General features: G+C 35.5%; 1 protein-coding gene and 1 pseudogene across 1 annotated transcript in view; one reads left to right on the forward strand and one right to left on the reverse strand.

Annotated features, from left to right (window-relative positions):
• DMD (dystrophin) overlaps positions 1–20,134 on the reverse strand; it is a 2,279,750-nt gene extending 2,259,616 nt beyond the window's left edge. The window contains exon 1 of the mRNA XM_023751347.1: positions 19,953–20,134. Within this exon, the coding sequence (XP_023607115.1) occupies positions 19,953–19,959 (7 nt within the window). The 5' untranslated portion in view covers positions 19,960–20,134. The remainder of the gene's footprint in view (positions 1–19,952) is intronic.
• On the forward strand, positions 2,216–2,535 carry LOC106696587 (annotated as a pseudogene).
• Positions 20,135–27,075: the final 6,941 nt, after the last annotated feature.

The raw sequence follows: 27,075 nt of genomic DNA on the forward strand, positions 1-27,075 counted from the left end.
TTTTTTTTTTTTTTTTTTTAGTGCTTACCACATTTTATCTGCTATTATAGTTATAAATTATGAGAAACCATTATCATTATCACCTTCATGATTATCATCTTTACTAACATCATTGTAGACAGAATTGATATGAATTATAGGGAAGACAAAATTTATAAGAAAGTGGGACCCACACTCTGATAATAAGAAAACTTTCAAACCTTTCCCTCTATCAAAATCCGACTAGTTGACTTAAATGCTAATAATGGTTTATTTTGTCCTTTCAACTTCCCCAGCTAATTACATTGTAATATTCCCACTAAGGTGAAGATAAAGCACCTCTTGAGGTCAGTTATAAGTCCTCGATAAATAATAATTGGAGTGAGAAAGGTAAGAAAATGTTTCGCAGTTTTTCATGAGTGGGTGAGAGATCAGTTTAAACCCTGTATGGAATGAAAAACTATTCAATACTGTACGTAGCAGCATCGGGAGCTACTCTAGCAGCTCTCATGATATTGTATGGATACATTAAAACAGTCATGTAGGACAGTAATAGGAGCCATATTACTTCTTGCTTTTACAATTTCAGTGAAAGCTTTTCTCTAAGTCAGACATGAACAAAGAAGGATATGACCTGATTGGGATGGCACAACAGATACCATGTGCTGATAATACTATAACATTGTTTTCCTTTATAAATTCTATACCTTTTCTTACACTGATGTTTTGTTTTGCCGTGATGTAAGGAGCAATGACCACAACAGCAGGACTGAGGGTTAGAGGGTGAAGGGGTAGAGTGGTCATATAGTAGTCATATATTTTCTTTTTTTTTTAACTGGGAAATATTATTTTTATTTTTTAAGTTGTTTTCCCTTTATTGATTAAGATATTACAAATGTGTCCTTACCCCCTCAATGTCCCCTCATCCGCCCAATCCTGCCCTCACCATCACCCCCTGTTGTCCACTTCCATCGCTTATGCTTATATGCATGCATACAAGTCCTTTGGTTGATTTCTCCCCCTCACCCCCACCCTCCCCTACCTTCCCTCTGAGGTTTGAGCATCTGATCGATGCATGGATGGAACTGGAGAGCATTATGCTAAGGGAAATAAGTCAGTCAGAGAAAGATAAATATCACATGCTCTCACTCATTTGTGGATTATAATGAACAACATAAACCGATGAACAAAAACAGATGTAGTCATATATTTTCTGTGACTTTTCTCCCTGACCACTGTCAGCTACTGCACATGGTGCGATGGTAGTTTTTGATGTTTCCTATTAATTTCTTTCTTTTCTTTAACCATATGTGATCTAATGCTTTAATTTTTCATATGAAAATAAAACAGCCCAATTTGGTAATGACTACTATAAAATCACAATGTGGTAAAATTAATGTCTCACTTCTAAGAGGTTCCTTAATTCCCAAACCAATGTATCTTTTGATAGTTGCCCTTACATTCTCCCCAAATGCACTGCTCTGATGAAAAGGATAAAAAATTAGAAGCAAAACTATTTATAAAATGTTCTTTTGGGTTGTATTTCCCCAGATGTAGGCCCCAAGAAAGTGCAAATAATTTATTTTAGAGGTGACCCCCAAAAGCACAGCAAAAACTGTGGGTAAGAGCAAGTGAGAATAGAGTAAAACCAGTACAGTGCTGTTTTTATAAACTGAGTTTCAATACCACTTGGGACCTCTAGGAGAATAAGGTATCTCACCTGAATGACCAGAAATATGGGGTATCACCTCTCATCTGTAATGCATTAAGAGCAATTATCAATTATCTTATCTCTGGGACACTTTCAGCTAAGCCAAAATCAAATGGAAAACCTAAGGCAAAAACTCAAATTATAGTAAGAAGTTATGGCATATATGGGAAAGGTGATTTCCCAGAATAGAGGGGAGGGCACCAAGACCATCTTTTATAGGGAGCTAGTAATTTTTCATGTATTATTAGAAATATGCCACTTTAATTTATTTCAACTGAATGAAATAAAATGAAATACACTTTAAAACAATTTGGTTGAAATGATAGTATACTTTGAATCAAATTCTTATAGACTTAAATTATCATTATAATGTTAGCTAATTAATTACTAGTTAATTACTAATTAATTAATGGTAGTTGTATTAGAATGAGCCTTAATGCATACAAATTTTCTCTACCTTCAGGGCAGGTTCCATTTTACATTTAAAATACATTTCTGATAGACAGGGACAGAAAGTGATTCAAGATGGTGGCGCCTGTGGATATGAAGTTGAAGGCCTTCACAGAGCTCCAAGCCAAAGTTATTGATGCACAACAGAAGGTAAAGCTTGCAGAGATACGGATTGAACAGCTAAACAGAACAAAAGCTTGAATATTTTATAGATACTGAGATTATGACTTTAATAGATGTAAGTAACAGGTGGTAATTCATAATAAGCTGTTAGAGGAACAAGAAAGTAGCAGAAGAAATTAAAGAACTGGAACAGAAAAAAGTTCCACCTGGAGTTCAGCGTGAAGAAAGTTAAGGGTAACATCCAGGAGATGCTGATGACACAAAGGACATGATAGGAAGCCTCTAGGAAGGCCTTTCCTTCTGACGCCTCCCATTCCTGCTTTAACCTGATGGATGTTTTATCTGGATGGTCTGGTAACCCGATGTTTTCTACATCACCCTGAGCCTCTTTCAAATCTACACCCTGTATTTTTTATCCTGGCTATGCCTGCTACCCCTGCCCCAAATACTCCTCTCCCCTCGGGGTGAGTCATGAACTCCCAGGAGAGGGAAGATGGGAGCCAGGAAAGATAGTGGAGCTCTGCCCACACCCTCTACTACTCATGCTGGCCAGACCAATAAAAGGCATCTGTACCAAAAAATAAAATATGTTCCTGATAAAAAATGGGATCCACCTTCAATTAATTGAAAGTATTAGCAGATCCAACTGCTTGAAAATGGTTTCTACCTGGATCCACTACTATGTCCCATACTGGTTGATGCCATCACACTGGCTGACTCAATGATGGAAGGCATTGATCTTATGATCTATTCTCTCACTTTCCTATATGTACTTTAGATCAGCATTTATTCTCTATATTTGCTACATTAAAAAATGTAAACATTTTTTCTTGATTCATTTGGGCAAAGAAGAATATCAAGATGGCATTATTTTCTCAAAAATAGAAAATATAAACAAGTAGTCATCTATAGCATGTTTCTTTAATGTGCAATTACAGGTTTTAAATGCATTCCCATTACTGGTTATGGTTATACCTCCCCTTACCTTTCACTCAGCCAGATTTGTGCCCATGGTTAATGTGTATATCAATACAAGTGTCATTGTATTTGCGTTTTGTAAATGTAGTCACAATATTTGATTTTCTTGAATAATATAATAAAAGATATCATTTGCTTTGGCTACTATAATCCTACAAATGTTTGCTTCATTCTCAAATAATTTAATACTGTAATGTGCATGACTGAATTATGTAAGCCTCAATATTTTTATAGACACAGTGCATTAAATGTCCTTATGTATGAAGAGAACTGTGTATAAAGAATGAATAGAATTTCAACAAAAAGCATCAAAACAAATAATTAAATATGCATGGCTCCTGGCATGTGGCTTCCTATCATAGAGAATTGTGATTTTAAAGAAGGGGTAAATTTTGGAACCAATTTTGTATAAACTTATGCATCTTGGAGATTTCCCTCCACAGAGATGATTTAAGACATTATAAAATATCTAAATGTGCTCTTTATTATTCCCTGATATCACAAAGCTGTGTATTAGAGCAAGCAGTATGTAAACAGCCCATTTCATTGGACACATCCATTGAATTCTTACTCTCTTTGCAGCTGCAGGGAACCTGTGTTCTGGCAGACTGTACAGATGTGGACCTGAGCTTTAGGCTATAACCCAATCACATATTAGCTCTACCTTTCCATTGCTGGTATTGTATATCCCCTACTTTCCAATCTCATATTCCTTAGAAAGTAGTTCTCATTTCCTAATAAAAACTCAGTGAGGAAATGGAATTAGATATATGCTTTTAATTTCAGGTACACTTTACAATAACCATGATGCATACATAGCACAATTGGTTGATTGGTGAAGTCAATCATTTTCTATTAGTAATAAAGGAAGAAAAAATGGCCACATTTTTACTTTAAATTAATTTACTAATATGCCTGAATTTGTTTACCTCATAAACTTAACTGTCATGTTATCCTTCTATGATTTTACTTGATCATTCCATTAAATTATTTTGTTGTTTTCTCAATGGGTAATTTAAATTATTTAAAATCTCAGTGGGAGACATTATATAAATCACAAAGGAAATAAAGCTTAAAAATACTGTGCTCTATCCATTTCTAATATGTACAGTGACTATTAGACTATTGTAAATAAATATCCCAACTTCTACCAGCACAAAATACACCAAAACAATAACTTGGCTCAACTTATTTCCATAATCTAGACATACAGGTATTTTGAAAATCTATTATTCATGTATTATGGTTAGTTAAATTGAAGGGAAACGGATGCTACCATAAGAATCAAAGAGCGCCCTAACCGGTTTGGCTCAGTGGATAGAGCATCAGCTGCGGGCTGAAAGGTCCCAGGTTCGATTCTGGTCAAGGGCATGTACCTTGGTTGCGGGCACATCACCAGTAGGAGGTGTGCTGGAGGCAGCTGATAGATGTTTCTCTCTCATCGATGTTTCTAACTCTCTATCCCTCTCTCTTCCTCTTTGTAAAAAAATCAATAAAATATATATTTAAAAAAAAGAATCAAAGAGCATTTTATTACCTCCAGCTGTGTAACTTATTACAACTTTAAGTGAAAGTTGAGTCACTATTTCCCTAGGTGCTATGCAACAGGTAGAGCATAAAAGGAGAAACCACAGTCCTCAGGCACCAATAATCCTATATAATAAAAGCCTAATATGCTTAATGTCTGAACGTTCAACCATTTGACAGTCGTTATGATGTGCACTGACCACCAGGGGGCATACGCTCTGATGGATAGGTTAGCTTGCTGCTGGGGTCCGGCCAATCGGGGCTGGGCAAGACGGGCCAGACACACCCTAGAGCCCTCCCTCGGTCCCTCCCTGTCCCGGATTGTGCACCAGTGGGGTCCCTCGGCCTGGCCTGCACCCTCTCGCAATCTGGGACCCCTTGAGGGGGGGTGTCAGACAGCTGGTTTTGGCCCAATCCCCACAGGCCAGGCCGAGGGAACCCACTGTGCACCGGGCCTCTAGTCTATAAATAAACAAACTGAAAAGTATAGCACAGAAAGATAAGTGTTGGGAGGTAAGAGGAAGGGGCTATGGAAGTATACACAGGGTATAAGATTCATCCAAAGATGAAGAAGAGGCACTATTTACACGATCTTGGAGGGTGATAAGACATGTGACAAGTGAATATGTGGCAGTAAGAAGTGTTTCAGAGTGGGGTCAATATGATTAAAGGGCATGGATCAGGAACTGTGTTACATTCAGAGAACTCTGTATGTGAGGGCAAGGCATTCACATGGTGGGTGAAAGATTAGACCTGAAAACAAAACAGAGAAAATGTTGTAAAGGGCTTCCCCCCTGCCCCCTCATATAAGTTATGTGAATTATATCCTAAGAACAATGGGGACATATCTATGGATTTAAGTAGAGGAATGACCTATTGACTTTGGCTTTTCAGAGAAACAAGCCTAGCAGCCTTTTAAGAGTAAACTGGAGTCAAGAAAGACCACAGTTAAGTTAGGAAGCTACTATTCAATGTGAGCTGCAGGGGTCTGAACTAAGGCAGCAATTGGCAGCTGGTATGGAAATCAGATGGCAGAGCTAAAAGAAATGTAAGATACAAACAGACATGGATCTGTGTAAAGAGGAAATAATACTTCTTACCTAGGTTAACTCACATGTTTTCTTATATGAGTAAGTAAACAAGAAAGTATTTTCTTAATTGTAAAGCTGTCTACACTTAATTAATTACTATTACCAAATACCTATGAATTAGAGATTCTTGATGTAAAGCCATTCCTATTTTCCCAGGCACAACGAACCAACTATAATTATAAAATATTTGTTCAAATGTGCTTCTCTCATACCTTAAGAGAAAAATAACATTCTTGGTAAATCATTTGGATTCAGATTTCTAGATGGAGGCACCAGTATGTATCCGCTTTGCACAAAACTAGGGAGGTGTGGCAAGGGGACTCACTCTGGACTAGACTAGAAGCCAAGGACTACAAGCACACGGATTCTCAGGCATCTGTGGAACTGCTCTTCCATGAAGAAGAAATAAAAATATTTGGAACTAAAACCTAGATGAGAAATAATCATATCCTAGAATAAATTGCTAAAAAGAACTGAAAAAAGCCCGCCAGCATGGCTCAGTAGTTGAGCATCTACCTATGAACCAGGAGGTCACTGTTCAATTCCGGTCAGGGCACATGCCTGGGTTGCAGGCTCAGGGTCGTAGGGGGCATGCAGAAGGCAGCCAATCAATGATTTGCTCTCATCATTGATGTTTCTCTCCCTCCCTCCCTCTCCCTTCCTCTCTGAAATAAAAATAAATAAATAAAATTACTTTTAAAAATAAAAAGAACTGAAACCAAAGACTCTTATAATAGGTCTGGCCTCTTAATAAAAGAAAATTAACTAGAGTCTCTGTATATGAACTTACCAGTGTTTAGGTTGTGTACTAATAAAAGCTTCTACAGTTGCCCTGGGCAGCGTTGCTCAGTGGTTAGAGTGTCAGCCCATACACTGGAGGGTTGCGGGTTAGATCTAGTCAAGGGCATATACTTGGGTTGCAGGTTCGATCCCTGGCCCAATTCTGGGTGTGCGTGGGAGGCAACCAATCGATATGTCTCACACTGATTTCTCTCTCTCTCTCTCTCTCTCTCTCTCTCTCTCTCTCTCTCTTTCCCCTGCCCCTCCCACTCTTTCTAAAACTCAATGAAAAAAAACACATCCTGGGGTGAGGCTTAACAACAAAAAAACTTTTATAGTCAATAAAATGAATAAAATCAATGCCATAAAAGTAACTGCTCTGATTACCATTTTGAAAAAGGATACAAAATGGAATTATTAAATGATGTTAGAACATATGAACATCACTAAGACGCACAGCAGAAGCACTAAAAGCAGGTAGTGACCCAAATCTGTATTGTTAAATCTGTTTCCTCCCAAGCAGGTAGAGTGAAATCATGCAAAGAGTCTGATGTTTGAACTCTGATGAATCTGATTTAATTTCCAGCTGTCTCATAAGTAGCTTAAACTCAGTGAGGCTCAGTTTCTAGATCAGTAAAATGGGGATAATAAAACATCTTTTGCAGTTGTTCAAAATATTTAAAATAATGGATAAAAAGTACATAGTGTTGCATCTAGAATGTAAAACAAATAAATAACAGGAAGGTATTAGTTTATTACCTTGTTTGATGAGACAAAAATATTAGAAAATTAATATTCTTATTAGTTCACCACAGAAAAACTGGACTTTCTTGAATTTTAACCAAATGTGGGACTGGAAGATAGAAGTAACAAGAATAAACATGAGAAGAAGCTGAGTGTAATAATAAAGTTATTTGAAGAGGAAAAATAAAGTCTGATACCAAAAGAAAAACAATCTTAAATTTTACATGGCCATGCTATACAATTGGTTAGTTGGAGATATTTTGTTCACAGAATTAATGAGATTAATCATGCAAAACTCTGTATTTTCTATTATAATTGCTATGGCATGAATTTCTTGGCCTCTCCAGATAGACAAGTAGTTTGAGTCACCACATTAGAAGGGTCTAAAAATTCATCATAATGTGGTTTAATAGAAAAAGTCATTACTTTAGTGTTCAGAGACTTCTGTTGTATTTCTGGTCTTACTACTGATTAGAGGAGGTTTTAAGCAAGTGACTTTATTTCCAAAGGTTCCAGTTTCCTCACCTGTCAAATGAAGAGATTGTATTAAGTATTCTTTATGGGTGTCTGAGCTTTAAATTCTAGGCTTCTATAAATATATATCCACCTATGTTTTGCAATACATATAATAACACAATGTTCATATCCAGAAAAAAATAAAGAATGCTTACACATCAATAAAAAATCATAGGTAGCACCTCAAAAGAAAAATAAAGGTAAGACTTATCAAAGATAACATACACATGACCAGCACACATAAAAGTTCTCCAATTCAATAATAATTATAAAAAATTGAAATAAAAAATACAATGAGATTCTATAGCACAGCAGCCACATGGCTAAAATTAAACACTGAGATAATACTAAGCTCTGGCAAAAATATCCAGAATTTTCATATAGTGATGGCAGGTAAGTAAGTTTGTTCACCTACCTTCAAAAACTACTTGGCGTTATCAACAAAAAGTGGGTACTTGGCTATTCTGTGATCCAGCAATTCTACTTCACGGTGTTTGCATAACAGAAGTATGTGAATATATGCAAAATGTACAAAAATGTTCAGAGTAGCATTATTTTTAGAGGCCCCAAATAGAATCAATCCATTTGTCCATGAAGTGGAGATGTGGTAAGAAAACTGTAGTATGTTCATACCATGACATACTACACAACACCAGTAATGATTGGACCAGTACTGCAAGCAACAGAATAGATGGATCTCATAAAATAATGTTGAGAAACAGTAGTCAGACACAAAAGAATTTATATCACAGTCGTAACTGGTTTGGCTTGGTAGATAGAGCGCCCGCCTCTGGGCTGAAGGGTCACAGGTTTGATTTTGGTCAAGGGCATGTACCTGGATTGCAGGCTTGATCCTCAGCCCTGGTCAGGGCAAGTGCTGGAGGCAACCAATCAATGTGTCTCTCTCACATTGATGTTTCTCTTTCTCTGTCTCTCCCCTTTCCTTCTACTCGCTCTAAGAATCAATGGAAATATAACCTTGCATGAGGATTAACTATATATATTGCATACTCCCCAAAATATACTAGTAGTTCAGAAATGGGCTACCCTAACCTATGGTGTGTTAGAAGTTAGTATGGTGGTTATCTCTGGGGCATTCTTGACTGAGAAGGGGTAACAGTAGATTTGGGGATGCTAGTAATATTATTTTCTTTGAGTAATCACTGGGATGTGTTCACTCTGTTAAAATTGATTACATTGTGCACTTATTGATTTATGAACCTTTATGTATTTGCATTATAGTTACAAAAGTTTTAAAAACAAAGCCAGACAGAATTGCTTTTACCTACCAGGGAAAATTATTTCAATAATGAATGTTGGGAGGAAATTTTCCTTGTCTTGTGCCTATATATCTAGATTACTTCTGAGAGTCAGAAATAGAGATATATATGCATGCATACATCCACACATCTACATATGTATGAAGAGGGGAGGGGGAACAGGAATGAAATGAGGTAAGAGGGGAGAAGAAAGAGAAAGAGACAGAAAGGGAGGAAGGGGGAAATGGAGGAGAGGGTGACAGTCCAGACAATTCAAGTGTTCAGAAAATACCCTGCTTATTTTCTATGTAAATGGACATATAAACCTATGTATTTTTAAGTTCTTAGGAGTCAGGAGTGAAACTGAAGATCAATTAAATTGAATGCTGCTGAAGTTGGATGAAATCTTCATGCTTATTTAACCAAATTTCTTCATGTTACAGCTCTATATAGTAATAGGCCTAGACTATATAAAGTGATGTTCTTTTATCCATCCTTTGTAGTCTCTGAGCTCTGACTCCGTGATTAATTTAATATAGGTGAAATATTTTCAGGTAGCTTCTAAAGATAGATACACACTGAGATAAAATAATATGATAATTTCTCTAAAAATAGCATAGGAGTTTCCAGAGATAGACATATATAAACTACCAAGAGACATACTTGCATGGTTTTTAAAAGTCCTCCTAAGAGCAAGTTCGCATGGCCACATTCATGTAGGTTTAAAAATGTTCAATCTCTGTCTGCAATCGAATTTTACAAAAGTTTTTATATCTTCGTTCTAGATTTGATTTCAATGAAGATCAGCAATGACTGGTAGGAATGCTCCTCATCTCAAGTGAAAGTTCAGATATTTTACTTCACACTCTACTTTGAATTACTGACTATTTTTTCACTGAATTTGTGTTCTTTCCCTTCAGCTATCATTTTGCTCTTTGATAGACTTGCCAGTTCTTCCACATCACTCAAACCAGGATGCCTGGAAGCCTCTAGCAGCTCATTCTTGAGCTGCCTCTTCTATCTGAATTCACAGCTGTGCTGCCCTCTGGTAAGCTGTTGATATTTTGCTGTCCTTATCCACGTAAAGCTCATTCATCTCTAAATTCCTCAGGGATCATATCTCAGTCATCTTTCTCTAGCACAGAGCCTGACATAATTTATCAATAAATATTTATTGGATGAATGGAAAGCAGCAGAGAAAACCAGTCAATTCAGTTGGTGAGCTCTAATCCTGTTCTGGATTACCTAATGGAGAAGTGGGCCCCACCTTTGGCCACCACAGCCACCACAGCCAGTCCATAAATGGGTCGGCAGTCAAAAGGATATAAAGTTGAGATACTTACTCTCTATATTAATGTTTCTACATTACCATCATGGGCAGGCATTTACTCATTCTCCTACTTTTTAAAATTAAATTTATTGGAGTGACATTGGTTAACAAGATTATATAGGTTTCAAGTGTACATTTCTATGATACATGACTCAAAACATGAAAAAAACCAAAATGTCCTTTGATAGATGATTAGGTAAAGAATAGGTGGGGCATATATACAATGGAATACTACTCAGCCATAAGAAAAGATGAAATACTGCCATTTGCAACAACATGGATGGAACTTGAAAATATTATGCTAATATCCTCTTTTATATGTATGTCATAGAACATTAATAAGTCCCACAAACTACCCAAAGCCCATAAAATTTCAGGTTAACACTAGCATCACTTTTCAAAATCCAACTTACTATTTATGTTTTACTATGTAAAATAGAAATCTGTGCTAGTAAAATCAGGATATTATGGTCCTTAATATGTTTTATCCTGAGCACTATAATCAGTTGAATCAATGCCATGACGAGTAGATTGATGATTATAGGTTTATTTTCCTTACTTGTTCTTCACATTTGCATCTGGATGGTCAGGTAATGACAATATTTCTTTGGGAACACTGATAGGTACCATTTGTCTTCAAATGTATATGGATACTGATTAATCGCTGCACACCTCCTGCCCTTGCAGTTCAGCCATCCTCCACTTTCTGTATAAACATTTGCCAGAAGATTATCTCCTCATCTTTACTTTGCATATTACTTTTGTCTAGACCAGTGGTTCTCAACCTGTAAGTCGCGACCTCTGAAAATACATCCTGCATATCAGATATTTACATTATGATTCATAACAGTAGAAAAATTACAGTTATGAAGTAGCAACAAAAATAATTTTATGGTTGGGGGTCACCACAACATGAGGAACTGTATTAAAGGGTCGCGGCATTAGGAAGGTGGAGAATCACTGGACAATCTTTTTACTCATTTTCTTATTCTCTGCAGTGAAATTTGGACTGTGCAATCCCAAAGCCCAAGGAAATGAGAAGTTTTTTGAAGGCAGTCATGCTAGATATACATTGAGAGTTTCTTATTTTTTAAATTGAAGTCAGTTTCCAAAATCAGTGTATCTATATACAGTGGGGCCTTGACTTTCAAGTGTCCAGACTAACGAGTTTTTCGAGATATGAGCTGTCTCTCGGCCGATTTTTTGCTTTGAGTTGTGAGCTAAAATTCGGGTTACGAGCCAGCTTCAGATACCCCACCACTAGTTGGCGCAGCGAATGTCACAGTGAATGCCACAACATCAGCCCAGCATCACGTGTCTCACTCGTTCACAATTGATTTGACATATGAGTAATTTGAGTTATGAGCTCCCTCACGGAACGAATTAAACTCGTAAGTCAAGGCCCCACTGTATATAAAAGCCTAAGCAACCGAAAGACTGGTCAACCAGTCAACTGGTCACTATGACGCACACTGACCACCAGGGGACAGACGCTCAACGCACAGGTCGGGCTCCCTCCTGTCTGAATCAGGCCTGCGGGGATCGGGCAGAAGTTCACTATCTGACATCCCCCAAGGGGTCTTGTATTGCAAGAGGGCATAGGCCAGGCTGAGGGACCCCTTCGGTGCACAAATCCATGCACCGGGCCTCTAGTATGTTTAATAGTTAAAGTAACTTTACTTTACTCAGAAACCTCATTTTATATTGCAATTATTGTTTATGGTTCAAAATGTAGAGAGCTATAATCAAACTTTTCTTTCAAAAAATTATTTTCCAAAATTATCAAAGAAGGTACTGCAACATTACAGTTGTCTATTTTTTTCATTTAATTTAAAGACAGTGTGAACAAGTCCTGAAGACATTGTCTTATTTTTTTTATTAATTTCTACATATAGTGGATTAAATCTGTGAAAAGCTAAATCTGTACAGGGAATCTATACATTTCTTTAGGTCAGAAAATAAACCATAAAAATACAAATCCTTTAAAGCTTTGAACACTACACCTGTGAATAATAAACAAGTAAATATTTGTTAATTTGATCTTATAACTAAAATATCGTTTGAAATGTATTTATCTATAATCTCCAAAATGTAATTTTTTCATTGTTATGAAATTTTGCTCTCTTGCTGTTGTTTTATTTTTTCCCCTTTGACCCTAACACACACTGTATAAAGACATCAGGATAAATAAAATACCAACACTGTGTTAATGTATGTATACGAGCTTCAGAGTAAGATAACCATCTCTCTTCTCTGTGTATTATGTTTTCCTGAAGGATATATAAATTGCACAAATATTTTAAATACTATTGGCTATTTGATAACACTTTTAATATATACTTTAAACAAATGACAAGGAGAGTTGTATTTATTTCCTTCCTAAAACAATTCAATCACGGTGGGTTTTTATTTTGTAAACTAAAAGTAAAAGATAAGGAACAAGAGAAATAAATGGAAAACCAAGTATTTTCAAACATCTGGATTTTTCTTTCCTTTTTTATTTTAATAAGAACAAGTTAAACATTTAAAAACATAAAATCTTACCTAACACACTCTTAAAAATGCTAAATTTTCCAATAAGCAGTATGCTTGTTTTATTTATTACAGGCCTTTAGTAGAAATAGACCTAAAAAGAATATCTTGGAAGGACAGTGTACCTTCATTAATTCCCTGAGAAATTCAGTGATTATGAGGAAATGCCAATGAGAGCTCAACATTCTCAGCCTTGGAATTAAGAAAAGAAAGTCCTCTGAAAGATCAAGATTCTCGATAGCAATAACAACAACTAAATTTGTCAGGGTTAGAAACTCTCTTCTTATCAATGTCAGGCAAGAAGCAATCTTTTTCTCCAAAGTGAAAAGCAAGCCAACTAAGGAAAAGATCTGTGTAACTTCAATTACATAAAATTCACTGGGTGGTTGAAAAACAATACTTTTAAAGGTTGTGTTTTGTTTTTTTTAAACTGTACTTAGCATGTTGGTTTTTATTTCATTCCGAGATAAAGTGTAAAATTGTTAAATTGTTTTCATGCACCAAACAGCTCCCTCATGACAGTTTTTTTTATTTGCCTCTTTTGCCTTCTCTCAGCCTTATCCTCTTCCTCAGTAAGTCTCCTTCATCGCTCCATATTCCTATACCAATATGAAGAATTTCCTTCCGATCCTTAAACCTTGTATCTGTTACCATAGAGACAGGCATCACAAGATAGCTGCTCAGTAACATCCTCATGGAAATAAAATCAGAATCCTATGGGTTTCACATGAATGTCCAGTGCTACCGGTGAGCAGAAATGACAGCCTTCCCTAGGAAAGAATCCAGGGATTTTAGTTTCACAATCATGGAATTATGGGGAATGTCATATATGATGGTAAATCCAGAATCCCTTAATTTTATGCTTGGAATCTGAGTATGGTTTTTCATGTGATTTGAAAAAAAAATCTCTTCTCATATCCACATGTTCAGGGAAATATCTCATAAATATCTTACTGCTAACTTTTAGGTTTAGCCTTTTATTATCATGTACTAACAGTTTACATTTTTCTATTATAGTGCAGTGCATATATTTTATTTTGCTATTCTTTGATCCCCCCTGGAACATATTTTATCAATTATACCCTCATCTTTTTTAAAACATGAGCACCTCTCCAGAACTCTGTAATGCAAAAGCTCCTCAGAGAGTTCATAGACCTATGAAGAGAGAAAAGGGTGGGAGCAAGAAGTGATTCCACTCACTTTACCTTGTTTTCCATTGACTTCTGCACTTTCTGTAAGTCCATTTAAATTACACAGTAACTAAACAGTAACAATAAAGATAATTGAACCTTAGCAAATAGGTAAGTTCAGCAAAATTACTGGGTTTAGGCAAAGCAGATATTATAATGTCAGTGATTTGCAGAGACCTCCAATTTTCTTTCAGTGACATTAAGTAAATAATAAACATTCTTCAGGAAGTAAAATATCTCAATAGAATAATAGCCAAACTATTCCCATGACTAACTCCTCAGTTGTACATTTGAACCATTTTTCAAAGTCTGTAGTACTAAAATACTATGGGTAGTTGCATTTCTATTGATGGTCTTCAGCTGATATTTCATTGTTACCTAGCTTGTTTTAGACAATTTAATGAGCAAAAAGATACATTTCTCTTAAGAGTCTAGAGATTAGGTCAGCAAAATTTTACTATCAAAAGCCAGATAGTAAATATTTTTGGATTTGTGACCCATATGGTCTCTGTCACAACTACTTAACTACTGTGTTAACATGAAAACAGCCATAGACAATGTGCAAATATGTATGGCTACCTACCAGTAAAAGTTTATTAATAGACCCTCAAATTGAAATTTTTATGTGTCACATATTATTTGTATTAAATATCAGTTAGAAATGTAAAAACCATTCTTAGCTGGCTGGCCAATTATAAAGGCATGTCATAAGAGCCATCATTTGCTGACTCCTAGCCTGGAGGGTTCCTGAGGAGTAGCAGGGACATTTGAAGAAATATATGAAAAGGTAAATATTTTTTTCATGAAATAAATAGATTCGCAGATTCTTAAAATTAGAAATTATCTCAGACATCTTCAATTTCCCTATCCTCAGCGCTGAGCACAAAGAGTACAGTATCTCACAAAGTAGTCAATTCTCTGCTTATATAATTAATTGGAAGTATATTTTTTCTTCACTATGAGAGAGGTATAAAGGAGTCTCATCCCGCGTCTATATTATAGCTTGTCTAATACTTGCAATCAGTTTAATTTTTTATCCTTATTCCTTAAGACATTCTTCAACTTTTCCCTTTTCTAGTACCTTCAATGGCCTTCACATGTAGTTTCTAGCACCTTTCACCATCCAGACATTTTTCATGGAATGCTATCCCAAATTTTAAAGTTCCTCATACAGCGTGGTGTTCCTTTAAAACTTTTTCTTCTAAAATGTGTCATCTCCTTTTTGTTTCCTTCTGAAAGGATGCATATTTAACAACATTACTTTATTTTGTTTTGATGCCATGTGAGACTAACTGATACTGAAATTATGGCCAACAAAATCATTCTTTTATTCAATGAATTTTTGTTAAGCTTTAACTCTCTCACATATTGTACTCATCAGATTGACTTTGAATCTTAGTGTAGGACTTTATTTCTATTAAACTTCATCTTTTTGACCTCATTGCATTTTCTAGGTAGTCAGAATTCTTTGGCATACTAATATTTCAAGGTGGTTTTTTTACTTTTCCAGTTAGTCAAGATATTTTTATTTTATGTTTTGAGTATTAATATATCACAGGACAACCAGGGCCAAGGTCAGAATTACAGGGCACATTATGAAAACATCAGTCAAAGTCAGATAGAGCCAGTTGGATAGAACTGCATCATAGTCCTGAGAGAGTCCTCCTTCCTGTTTTGCAATGATTAATTAATACACCAAAGGCAGCATAATTTAGCAAGTTAATTAACCTACTACACATATCAAATGGCAAACATTTCCCCATCTTGACTACATGATAAAAACCTTTAACAAATTTCATGGTATAATCAGGACAACTAACTATATCACATACCATTTCATAAAATCTTAGAGGATTATGGCCTATATTACCTCATTCTAAAAAATTCCATCTTCCTCAGGAGTTGCCCCTTATTCTCATAGAGGGGAATAATATTGCTTATTTTTCTCAGAAAAAAATCTCCAATATGACCAGTTATTTAATCTCCTCATCCTAATTATTTACGTTCCATTCTCTTTTTCATTTTAGTTTGTTAATTCCAGGTTCATAAGGACACATATGTAATATCTTAATCAACCAATAAAAAAATTATAAAAAATGCTGTTGTGGTTTTCTCTTGTTTAACAGGTGTGTGTATGTGTGTGTTTTAATATTTTGTATTGATTTTATAGAGAGAAGAAGAGAGAGGGATAGAGAGATAGAAACGTGGATTGGCTGCCTCCTACACACCCCCTACTGGGGATTGAGCCTACAACCCAGGCATATACCCTGACCAGGAATCAAACCGGAGTTCTCTTGGTTCATGGGTGGACCCTCAACCACTGAGCCACACAGGTTGGGCTTTTTTAATTTTTTACCAGTTTTGATTCTCCCTCCCCCTACCACCCAGTCTATATGTGTATCTCATCCTTTTACAATTTGTCTTTATTTGCTTTTTCATTCTTAAAAGATAGATGAGATTAGAATAATATAAAGGAGCAGGCTTCTCAATAAAAGCATTTCAAAGAATATTTCTTAACTGATAGTGGCTCCCCCTGCTCATTTTTCTGTATGAAGAGCAATATACCTCAAGGGGGGCAATTCAATCACAGGTGGGAATTTTCAATAAAAAGTATTTCCATTAAAGGAGAAATAAGGGGCATTTTTGAATTGAAAGTAATGATGTTCAATAAGATTTTTACCTAAAAGAGACAAGTAGTTGCTATAGTTGCTTTTACAGTATAAATTCCTTATTTAAAAAAATCTAGGTTTGTAGAGAATTGGGTAAAACTCACAGAGATTTATACAACTCAATAATTTCATATTAAAATATTTATATGATTACAGTCCATTTCATTCGTCTCACCTCTCTTTCACACATTCTTTCCATTTTTATGCATTTTTTCTTTTCTTTTTTTTCTGAATCTCTTTAGAAAACACAAAATTAAGCAACTGGGACTTGGAAACTTCATATGGTCTTATCACTTTGCATGCTAATTATGTTCCAGAGCCAGAAAGATCCACAAGTATGACTAAGTCTTACAAATGCATTTATCAATAAGGGTACGCCTGCTTTTCAGGTGTGTTGCCCAAAGCCTTTAAGATTTCATTAATAATCAACAGCTGGTGCCACCTAGTGTCTGTCCTCTCCATTCATCAGTGGAATCAAATACAAAGCACTTCCTAGTCACAACTGAAACAGTCTGAACTACAAAGAAAAAGCCACGGTTTGGAACCTAGTGAACAAAATAAACTAACAAACAATATAGAAACAGACTCATAGATACAGAGAACAGGCTGACAGCTGCAGATAGAGGGCGGGTTGTGGGTTGTGTGAAAAAGGTGAAGGGATTAAGAAAAAAAAACACAAAACCTCATAAACATAGACAACAGTATAGTGATTACCAGAGTGAAAGGGGAGGGCAGGTAGAAGAGGGTAAGGGAAGGATAAATGGTGACAGAAGGAGACTACACTTTGGGTGGTGAACACACAGTACAATATATGGATGATGTATTATAGAATTGTATACCTGAAACCTATGTAATTTTATTAACCAATGTGACCCCGATCAATTCATTTAAAAAGTAAAATAAATCCCTTTCATTGTTAAAAACAAACAAAACAAAAAACCATGGCTTGGGGAATCCAGTGGCTGATTTAAATTACACTATCTTCATTGAAAGGAAAAGCCTTCTTTTTAAAGTAACTATGGTAACAGGAGTGTAAGGCTAACAGGAAGCTGAACATTTTTCTCACAGGAGGCAATTCACAAAATGAAAGTCCTACTAAAGATGTAATATAAAAGAGTTTTTCCAGACTTGAATTGTCACTTAAAATGGTTATAAAGTTGAAAAATAAAATTGACACAAGAGAACTGTACTTAAACAATAGTACAGATAAAGACGATTTTTTTCAACCAATCAAGAAATAACCCAATATCATCTGGATGCAAATTCTCTGTCAGTCTCTAAGCTTCCCAAAGATTAAAGAAGTACTGTAAGAGACTGTATACAAGCACACACAGTACTTAAAAGTATTACTAGGAAATAATTAAGTTGCCTGAACTGCATTAGTTAAAATGTTTGCTGCTGAAACTATACATGTAGAAAACTTTTGTTTCCTGCTGTATGTATGAATTGTATATTCAACTACAGTTATATATGCCTCAAGGTTAAAAAGTACTCATCAAAATCTGTGACTGTTTTTCAAAACATACATTAGTGGTTAATTTGAATGAATCCAAGTAGTATAATCAGCCCATCAGTTTCTAATTAATTCACTTTTATTTAAATACATGTTGTCTTCAGTCACTTTCTAAGAGGAATGCGTAATTGAAAAACATAGGCTAACATTCAGGGGGAAAAGTTACATAACAGCCAGTAGTGTTCCTTGCCCAGATTGACTGGGATGTTACAATTACTACAGAAAAGGTACAGCACATATGAGCAAAACTGTGTAAACCAAAAGGTCAAATTAGATGTTCATATATGATATTCTATTAACTTGGATGATTTAGCTACTGGGAAGATGGGGAAGACAGCTGAAAAGATTCTGTCTTATATAGATAATTAACAATCATGCTTTTTATCCTCAGAAAAATCTATTTCTACTTTGACATCTGTTTAAAGCAATCACTTGTTAAAAACAGCTTTGAGTGTTTTATTTTCTTGTTACCCTAGTGGTGATAAAGAATCATTTTAATATGTTTGGTCAAATATATAGTCACTGACACATTCCCATGACAGCATATGAAAACAGTATATGGAAAACCAGGCATAGTTTCTATAAAAAGCTTAAATTGCTCTCCTTTCCCCCCCAAACTTTACTTTTGGAGCTAAACGCAGTCCAGGCTCATGCTTCATTTATTTAAAAGTACTTATAAGTATAATCCATTGATTGTGTGGGAAAGAAATATTGCAAAACAACAAAGGGGTTCTAAAATTATACGCAGGCAAGAAAGAATGTAAGACAAAAACTCACAAAGGTTCCAAAGTAAGTAAGTAAGTAAATAAATAAATAAATGGTCCAATTTTCAATAATTTATCATTTTCTGTCATTTTCATTAACAGCTTTCAAAGCCCTCTCTGAAACAAGCTGATACAGAGAAATTAAGAGCAGTAATCAAGCGAGAAATGATAGACCAGCTGGGTCGACATCAACTTGGCAAAACGTGAATACAGTTCAATAGCTGAAGCAGATGCTAGAGTTGTTGAAAAACCCTGTAGGAGATATTGATGTATTTTCTTCATATAATGCAGAATGACTGAATAAATGTCAAAAGCTAGAAACTGATGAGGAGAAAAGACTGACAGCCAAACTCCTTATAAAACAGAAACCAAGTGTAACAATTTTCAACCTATTCAAACATTCTATACATTTATTTCTCTCAATGTCTGAATATGTCAATATATCAATCAGTCTTTGTAACTAAACTGCATGTAGCTGAGCTGGGGTAGATTTCCCCATAGATTTTTCTCTCCCCCTGTCATCATCTACCTGAAAAATACTTTATTTTAAAATCTTCTAATACTGATTTCTATCCCAGAAGTGTTTCCCTGAGGTTGGAGGCAAGCACACCCCCCAAAAATCTAACGCAGAAGAAGGACATTTTCAAATCCATTCCGTAAAAGCAACACTGTTTGCAGAGTTTGAAAAGCTCGGCAACAAACCCAAGCTACCAACAGCTGCTTGTCCAAACATATGCTTTGTCATGGTCAGCTTCTAATTGTATTCATAATGATGTAATAGCTTTAATAATCCTACCTTCCATGCCAGCTGTTTTTCCTGTCACTCCATCATGCCAATAAGTTGGCTGCTGTAACAAATCAAGATAGTGCAAAACAGCATCTTTCTCCTGATTCTGTCATCTTCCTGAAAGCATTCTATTACTGCCGACTGCTGGGAACCAGAAAGTCAATAGAATTCCAACAGCTCCCCTTTCGCATGATTCAAGTTAGGTTAGGTGGGCATGCCTAACATGATTCTCTCAGTCATTTATTATGCAGCTGCTACAACGTCGATGTGGTAACCACTCTGACTATCTGATACGTCAGTGGAACAAAACCTACACCTCGGAGCAAACACAGGAGCCAGAGCAGCGTTCTGCATTTAATGAGCATTCTTCCTGCCTAAAAAACAGGGGATCTGCAAATCTCTTTCAGTATCTGCTCGGTCCACTGTACAGAGGCAAAGCTTTTGGATTACATTCTTTTCCTAACTATATCAAAAGAGGAGTTCCTTTGCCACACATATTATTCACACTGAATTTTTGGCTGCTTTTCACTTATCATCACAGCCTTTTAAGGTTAAAACTGTCTCTTCTGCTTGTACTTTTGAAATACGGATGCTGTGTGCTCAGCTCCACATCTCTGCTTTATGATGAAATATAGCATGCACTTTCTCCAATAGAATTTGCCTCTTGTGATTCTATGGAAAATTTTCTAATAAGAGGATTTTTTCAAGGAGATATTTATTGTGTACATTGGACATATTTAAAGTCAGAGTCTCTGTTTCTCTCAAGAGTAGACTTTTTACTTGATATTTTGACTTAGGGGGAGTGCTTTCTTTAGAAAGTAAGGAATTAAATTAGTTGACTCTCTTGCACACAACTTATTTACCAAGTAAATAAGTATCATTTTAAGAAAATTCATTTTGTATTTTAAAAATACCATGCACGAATCAGTATTTTTAAAGTTACAATTGCCATCACCAATACAGTATTAATTTATCTTAAACTTCTGAGTATGCCTCTTTCTTGGAGGATTAATAGTTATAGTTTGAAGTGATAAATCAGGAAAATTTAAGGGTTTTGGTGAGGAAAATACTTTAAATGGGGGGGGGGATTGATGAAATCTTATATTTGCTTTCAACCATCTATTATATATTCAGCTTGATATGGAAGCTATCCCCCACCTCCACAGCAAATAAATAGCTTGTTGGGTAACTTCATTAAATAATTTATCTAGCATATGTGAGAAAAACCAATGTCACTGTTCTGAAATACTTTTTTCCTAAGGGGTGTGTGTGTGTGTGTGTGTGTGTGTGTGTGTCTACACTTTGGCTATTCCACATCCATTTTAACTTTTTATGTAACAAACACCAATAATTACTAAATATACTAGAAAAAACATAATAATCAGTAAGTTATAGTTTATTACATTTAATTTACAAGTGCTGAAAACACAAGACAAATTGAGTCCCTCTGAACCCACCAGGTTTTCAAAAATAATACATACATCATCCACATAACAATGCTGAAAATTCTGTTTTATCAACTATTATTAAAAAAAAATTTTGTGGTTATCATATCTATCTTAGGGGTTGGGAAAGGCATAAATATATACCGTGCAGTTTTCTATCTACCTTAGCTTGTGCTTACCTCTCTGGCTGCAACTCTCGCCTCTCCTTCCCTTCACATTTTATCCCAGGCACAAGGAATTTTTTTTCTCTCTCAGTACTGTGCTCCTTATTGTCTCAGAGATATTGCATGTTCTCTTTCACCATTCCATAAGCCTCCCTTCACTTTTGATTGCCTACCTTCCATCAAATCTTTAGATATCAGCTTGAAACATAATTTGCTATGTGAGACATTTTTCATTCCCTAGATAAAATTATATTTCCCTGCTATGCAATTTCATAGCACCTTATACCTCCTTTGCTTTCATCATAATGGCAAATACTTAAACGACAGAAGGTGTTTGGTACTGTTCTCACACATGCAACACAAACCTATATGTATACCTATATGTGTAGGTATGTATGTATTGCTACTATATTGATACTTATTTTATCCCCATACTGATCGTATAATGGTGACTATTATTACATGCATTTTACATATGAGGAAACTGAGGCTCTGAAAAGTTAAAAACTTGGCTAGGGTCACATTATTTAATTGTTTATATTTTCTGTCATAAAATTAGTCCTTGAGACTGGAGATTATGTGTTGTTCATTGCTAGATTCTAAAATTCAGTGAAGTATTTGATAACTGTATTCCATTTCTCATTCATGCAGTAGAATCTGTTTTATGAAATACACTGTCATATGGCAATGAACAAAACAGACACAAATCCAGGTTCATGGAATTTATGGGCAAGGACAAGAGCTCTGAACTCAGGTTGAATGGTCCATGGATAGAATTCAGATATCTGTTAAACTGAATGAAAAAAAGACATCTTTCTTTTTATTAACATCTAATGCCTAGACACAGACAACAGTGTGGTAATGGCCAGAGGGAAGGAGGTTGCGGGGGGTGGGTGTGGAGGTGGGCAAAGGGGGCAAAAATGGAGATATCTGTAATAGTGTCAACAATAAAAATAAAGTTAAAAAATAATGATAGATTGATTTTCAGGAAAAGAAATCCAAGACAAAACAACAACAACATGTAACAAAAGTTTTGCATTCCTGTTCTGGCCCACAGTGCCCTAGCCCCATACAGCCCATGCCAGCTTCCGTTGGGGCATGCCTCACTCTGCCTCCATCTCCACTCCCAGAACCTGTGGCCTCCAGTTGCCATTCCCTTTTTTTCCCACCAGCAGAGTGGAACTTCATGGCCATCAGTGATGTCCTACAGGAGCAGCTAAAGATGTAAGAGAAAAATCAATAATAGAAGACAAGAAGATAAACTTGGTCTTCCATCTGAAACTGTAAATATGTTATTCAATCAAAGACTGTTCAAAAATTATAAGAAAATATCATGACTTAATAATACATCCAATTAGAGGTTAATATCCAAAATTTATAAAGAGTTTATAAAACTCAATGACAAAAACCCAAACAATCCAATTAAAAAATGGGCTAAAGTCCTGAATAGACATTTCTCCAAAAAGGACACACAGATGATCAATAGACATATGAAAAGATGCTTAATGTCACTAATCACCAGAGAAATGCAAATTAAAACCACAATAAAATATCACCAAAGACCTGTTAGAATGGTTTTCATAAATGAATCAATAAACAAGTGATGGAGAAGATGTGGAGAAAAGGGAACCCTTCCCTCATACACTGTTGGTGGGAATAAAGACTGGTGCAGCCACTGTGGAAAGCAGTATGGAGTTACATCAAAAAATTAAAAGTGGAACTGTCTTATGACTCACTTCTGGAAATATATTTGATAAAACCTGAAACACTAACTTAAAAGAGTATATGCAGCCCTATGTTAATTGCAGTGCTATTTACAATAGACAAGATTTAGAAATAGCCCAAGTGCCCATCAATATGAGTGGATAAAAAAGCTGGTGTACATTTATACAGTGGAATACTAGTCAGCTGTAAAAAAGGAAGGGATTTTTTTTATATATATAATTTGCGACAGCATGGATGGAACTGGAGAATATTTGCTAAGTAAAATAAGCTAGTCAGAAAGAGACAAATACCATATGATTTCACTTACATGTGGAATCTAATGAATAAAATAAATTAATAAACAAAATAGAAACAGACTCATAGATACAGAGAACAGACTGACAGCTGTCAGAGGGGAGGCTTTTTAGGGGGCTGTGTGAAGACGGTGGAGGAATTAAGCAAAACAAACAAACAACAAAAACAACAACAACAACAAGAACAACAACAAAAAACCTCATAGACACAGACAATAGTATGGTGTTTACCAGAGGGAAAGGGGACTGAGGGGAGGCAGAAGAAGGTAAAGGGAGATACATGGTGATGAAAGGAAACTTGACTTGAGGTGGTGAACACACAATACAATATACAGACAATGTATTATAGAATTGTACACCTGAAACCTATATACTTTTCTTAAGCAATTATACCCCAATGAGTTCAGTTTAAAAAAAAAAAAAGAAAAGCTTGCTCATCAAGATTTAGAAGATATTTCACTCCATGGGACATTGTCATGTGCACAGACATTTCTCAGGAAATTCTAGAGTCACTTGCCGCCCCCAATCTCCCCAAAATTCGTAAGTTTATAGTTAAAATCATGGGTGCATATTGAATGATGTGGCAGTAGCAAGGAATTGGTTAAACACTATACTCATATATGGAACATTCTGTGATTCACGTATAAAAGACAAGTAAATTGATGCCCAGTCAGCCTGCTCTGCTCCAGCAGCATTTTCACCTTGGGCATTCAATACAGTTCATAACAGTGATGTCTTTTCACTGATACTTTTTTTGATAGTTTTTACGTAACAAAATCCTTATTTTGTAACTTAAGATAATAAGCTAAATAATAAATGAATTACCTAAAGTAATACATATGTCTATTATCTTTCACTATTTCTATATTAATTTTTGTTGTAGAATTTTTAAATTCTTACTATTATCTCTGTCCCTTTTTTAGTATGTTGTTTTTCAGATTTAAATGTCAGAGAATTTCCTTTATTAGGAACAATGTAGGATCTTGCAATATTGAAAAATAAACCAATGAACTGGCATGCCATATATACATTTTGATTAACTTCTTATTTTTTTTTAGTCCAAGGCTGTGTAAATACAAGTGCCTGGTAGACATTGAGTCTCTCATTATACCTTTGAGTGATCACAGCATTTCATCATTTTAATTCTATACTATTTCAAGGACTTGTGACTGATGTTTAGTGGGGTATTTGGAAAGTTTTTAATCTGATAATGACCATGTTTATCAACTTAGTATTGCCATGTAAATGACTCAATTTACCAGTGTATTTTAATAATTAAAAATTTTATCTCTCTTTAAAAAAAAGTGTTTCATTATTTTCATTTGTTTGTAGGCTATAAACTGTAGCCTATGACTCTGTTGCAAATACAAATCAAAAGTTTTTCAGCTTGTTTTATAGATGCTGCATATATCTCACAATATATTTTACATTTATTATTACTTTGAAATTATAGTTACTATTAGGTCCACCACTATATCATGTTATTCATGTATTAATAAGGAAGTATGTATATATTATTATATCACAGCTTTAAATATTTAGAAAACAGTTTTTCAATATAAATCATTTCTGTTGTATTCCTAAATATGTTATTTTGTGCATTCACGAGCATCACCAGTTGTCAAACGTCTTAAGCTGTTAGGACTTTAAGCTTCACCAGGTATCAAAGGGGTTCATACTAGAAACCCTGGCCTAGAGGATTGGAGAATATACATATTGGTTAATATCACTGTCTTCCATGTCTGACAATTTGGGTTCATATCACAAATTTATGGCTTAATATTGACATGTGTAGGGTAAGATACTTATCCTCTATTTACTCTTCTGTAAGAGAGAAATAATAATTGCTCTTTTGTGTTCTTGCTGTGAGGATTAAATAAAAGAATCGTTATAAAATAGTAGAATGCCTGTTAAACAGATAGTAGAATATCTGTTAAACTTTCAATGACTATTGGGTATTATTAGTGAAAGGAACAGAGATTAAATTATTATGACAAATAATAACTGAGATACACAGGGACTTAGGTTTTAGAAAAGGAACTGGTACTCACATACACTAGTGATGGAAATGTAAAATGGGAAAATCCATTTTGAAAAACAGTCTGGTAGTTTCTTAAAAGTAAACATATAGTAAGAGTCATCCATCCTTTCTACTCTGAGGGAAATGAAAGCATATGTTTATCAAAAATCATTGTACATGAATCTTCATAGCAATTATAATAGCCCCAAACTGGAAACAATCATGTATTCATCATTAAATGAATGGATAAATAATCTGTTCTATCCTATCTAATAAAAGGGTAATACGCAAATTAACCATTACTCCATCACAAAGATGGTGGTGCTCCCCACAAGATGGTGGCACCCAGTCCTCTCAGCCCCACTGGAGTCCCCCCATCCTGGAGGGTGGCCACTGAGAGCTGGCAGTGTGAGTGTCCTGGTGGAATGCTTGCTTCGTTGCCCCGGCGACAAGGCAAGTGTTCCGCGCCCAGCTGCAGGGGGCCTCTGGCCAGGCTGGGCACAGAACGCTTGCGTTGTTGCAGGCCGGGCTGAGGGACCCTCCCCCCATGCACAAATTACATGCACCAGGCCTCTAGTATCTATATAATAGAATACTACCTTGCCATGGAAAAGACTAGACTATTGATATATGCAACACTATGAATGAAGTGCAAAATAATTATGCTGATTGAAAGAAGACAAACTAAAAGACTATATACTGTCTGATTTCACCAATATAAAACTAGAAAATGCAATTAATCTGTAGTAATGGTAAGCAGAATAGTGGTTGCCTGGGGTTATAAAAAATCATGTTTGAGATGATGGATATACCCACTATGGTACTGGTTTCATGGAGGATGGCTGGCTAGATGGATGGATACAGAGATATCAAAACATACCAAGTTATACATTTTTAATATGTACAGTTTATTACATATTAATTATACCTCAATAAGACTTTTTAAAATTTCCTTTTTTATCAGACTTTAGACATATTAATTAAATTAAAAGTTAAAGTAATACTCTATCACTTCCTTAAAAGAATAGTTAATCTACAAAACTTCATAATAAAAAGTGTGTGCTCTGCCCTAGCCAGTTTGGCTCAGTGGATAGAGTGTCAGCCTGTGGACTGAAGAGTCATGGATTGGATTCTAGTCAAGGGCATATACCTGAGTTGTAGGCTCCATCCCTGGCCCTGGTCAGGGCATGCAGGGGAGGCGACCAATTGATGTATCTCTCTCACATCGATGTTTCTCTCTCTGTCTCTCCCCCTCCCTTCCACTCTCTCTAAAAATCAATGGGAAAAAATCCTCAAGTGAGGATTAACAACAAAAAATATGTTCTAAATAATTCTATCAACTTCATATAATAACTGTGAACATCCCAAGAAAATAATTTTCCCACTATCTGCTACTGATATCTCTTTGTGTTATCTCTGAACATGTTGGAAACTGATTTTTGGTTCAATTCCAGAGAAAAATTTTGTCCAGTCCAACATATACAA

This window comes from Myotis lucifugus, unplaced genomic scaffold (assembly GCF_000147115.1).
Source record: "Myotis lucifugus unplaced genomic scaffold, Myoluc2.0 scaffold_20, whole genome shotgun sequence".
Lineage (NCBI taxonomy): Eukaryota > Metazoa > Chordata > Mammalia > Chiroptera > Vespertilionidae > Myotis > Myotis lucifugus.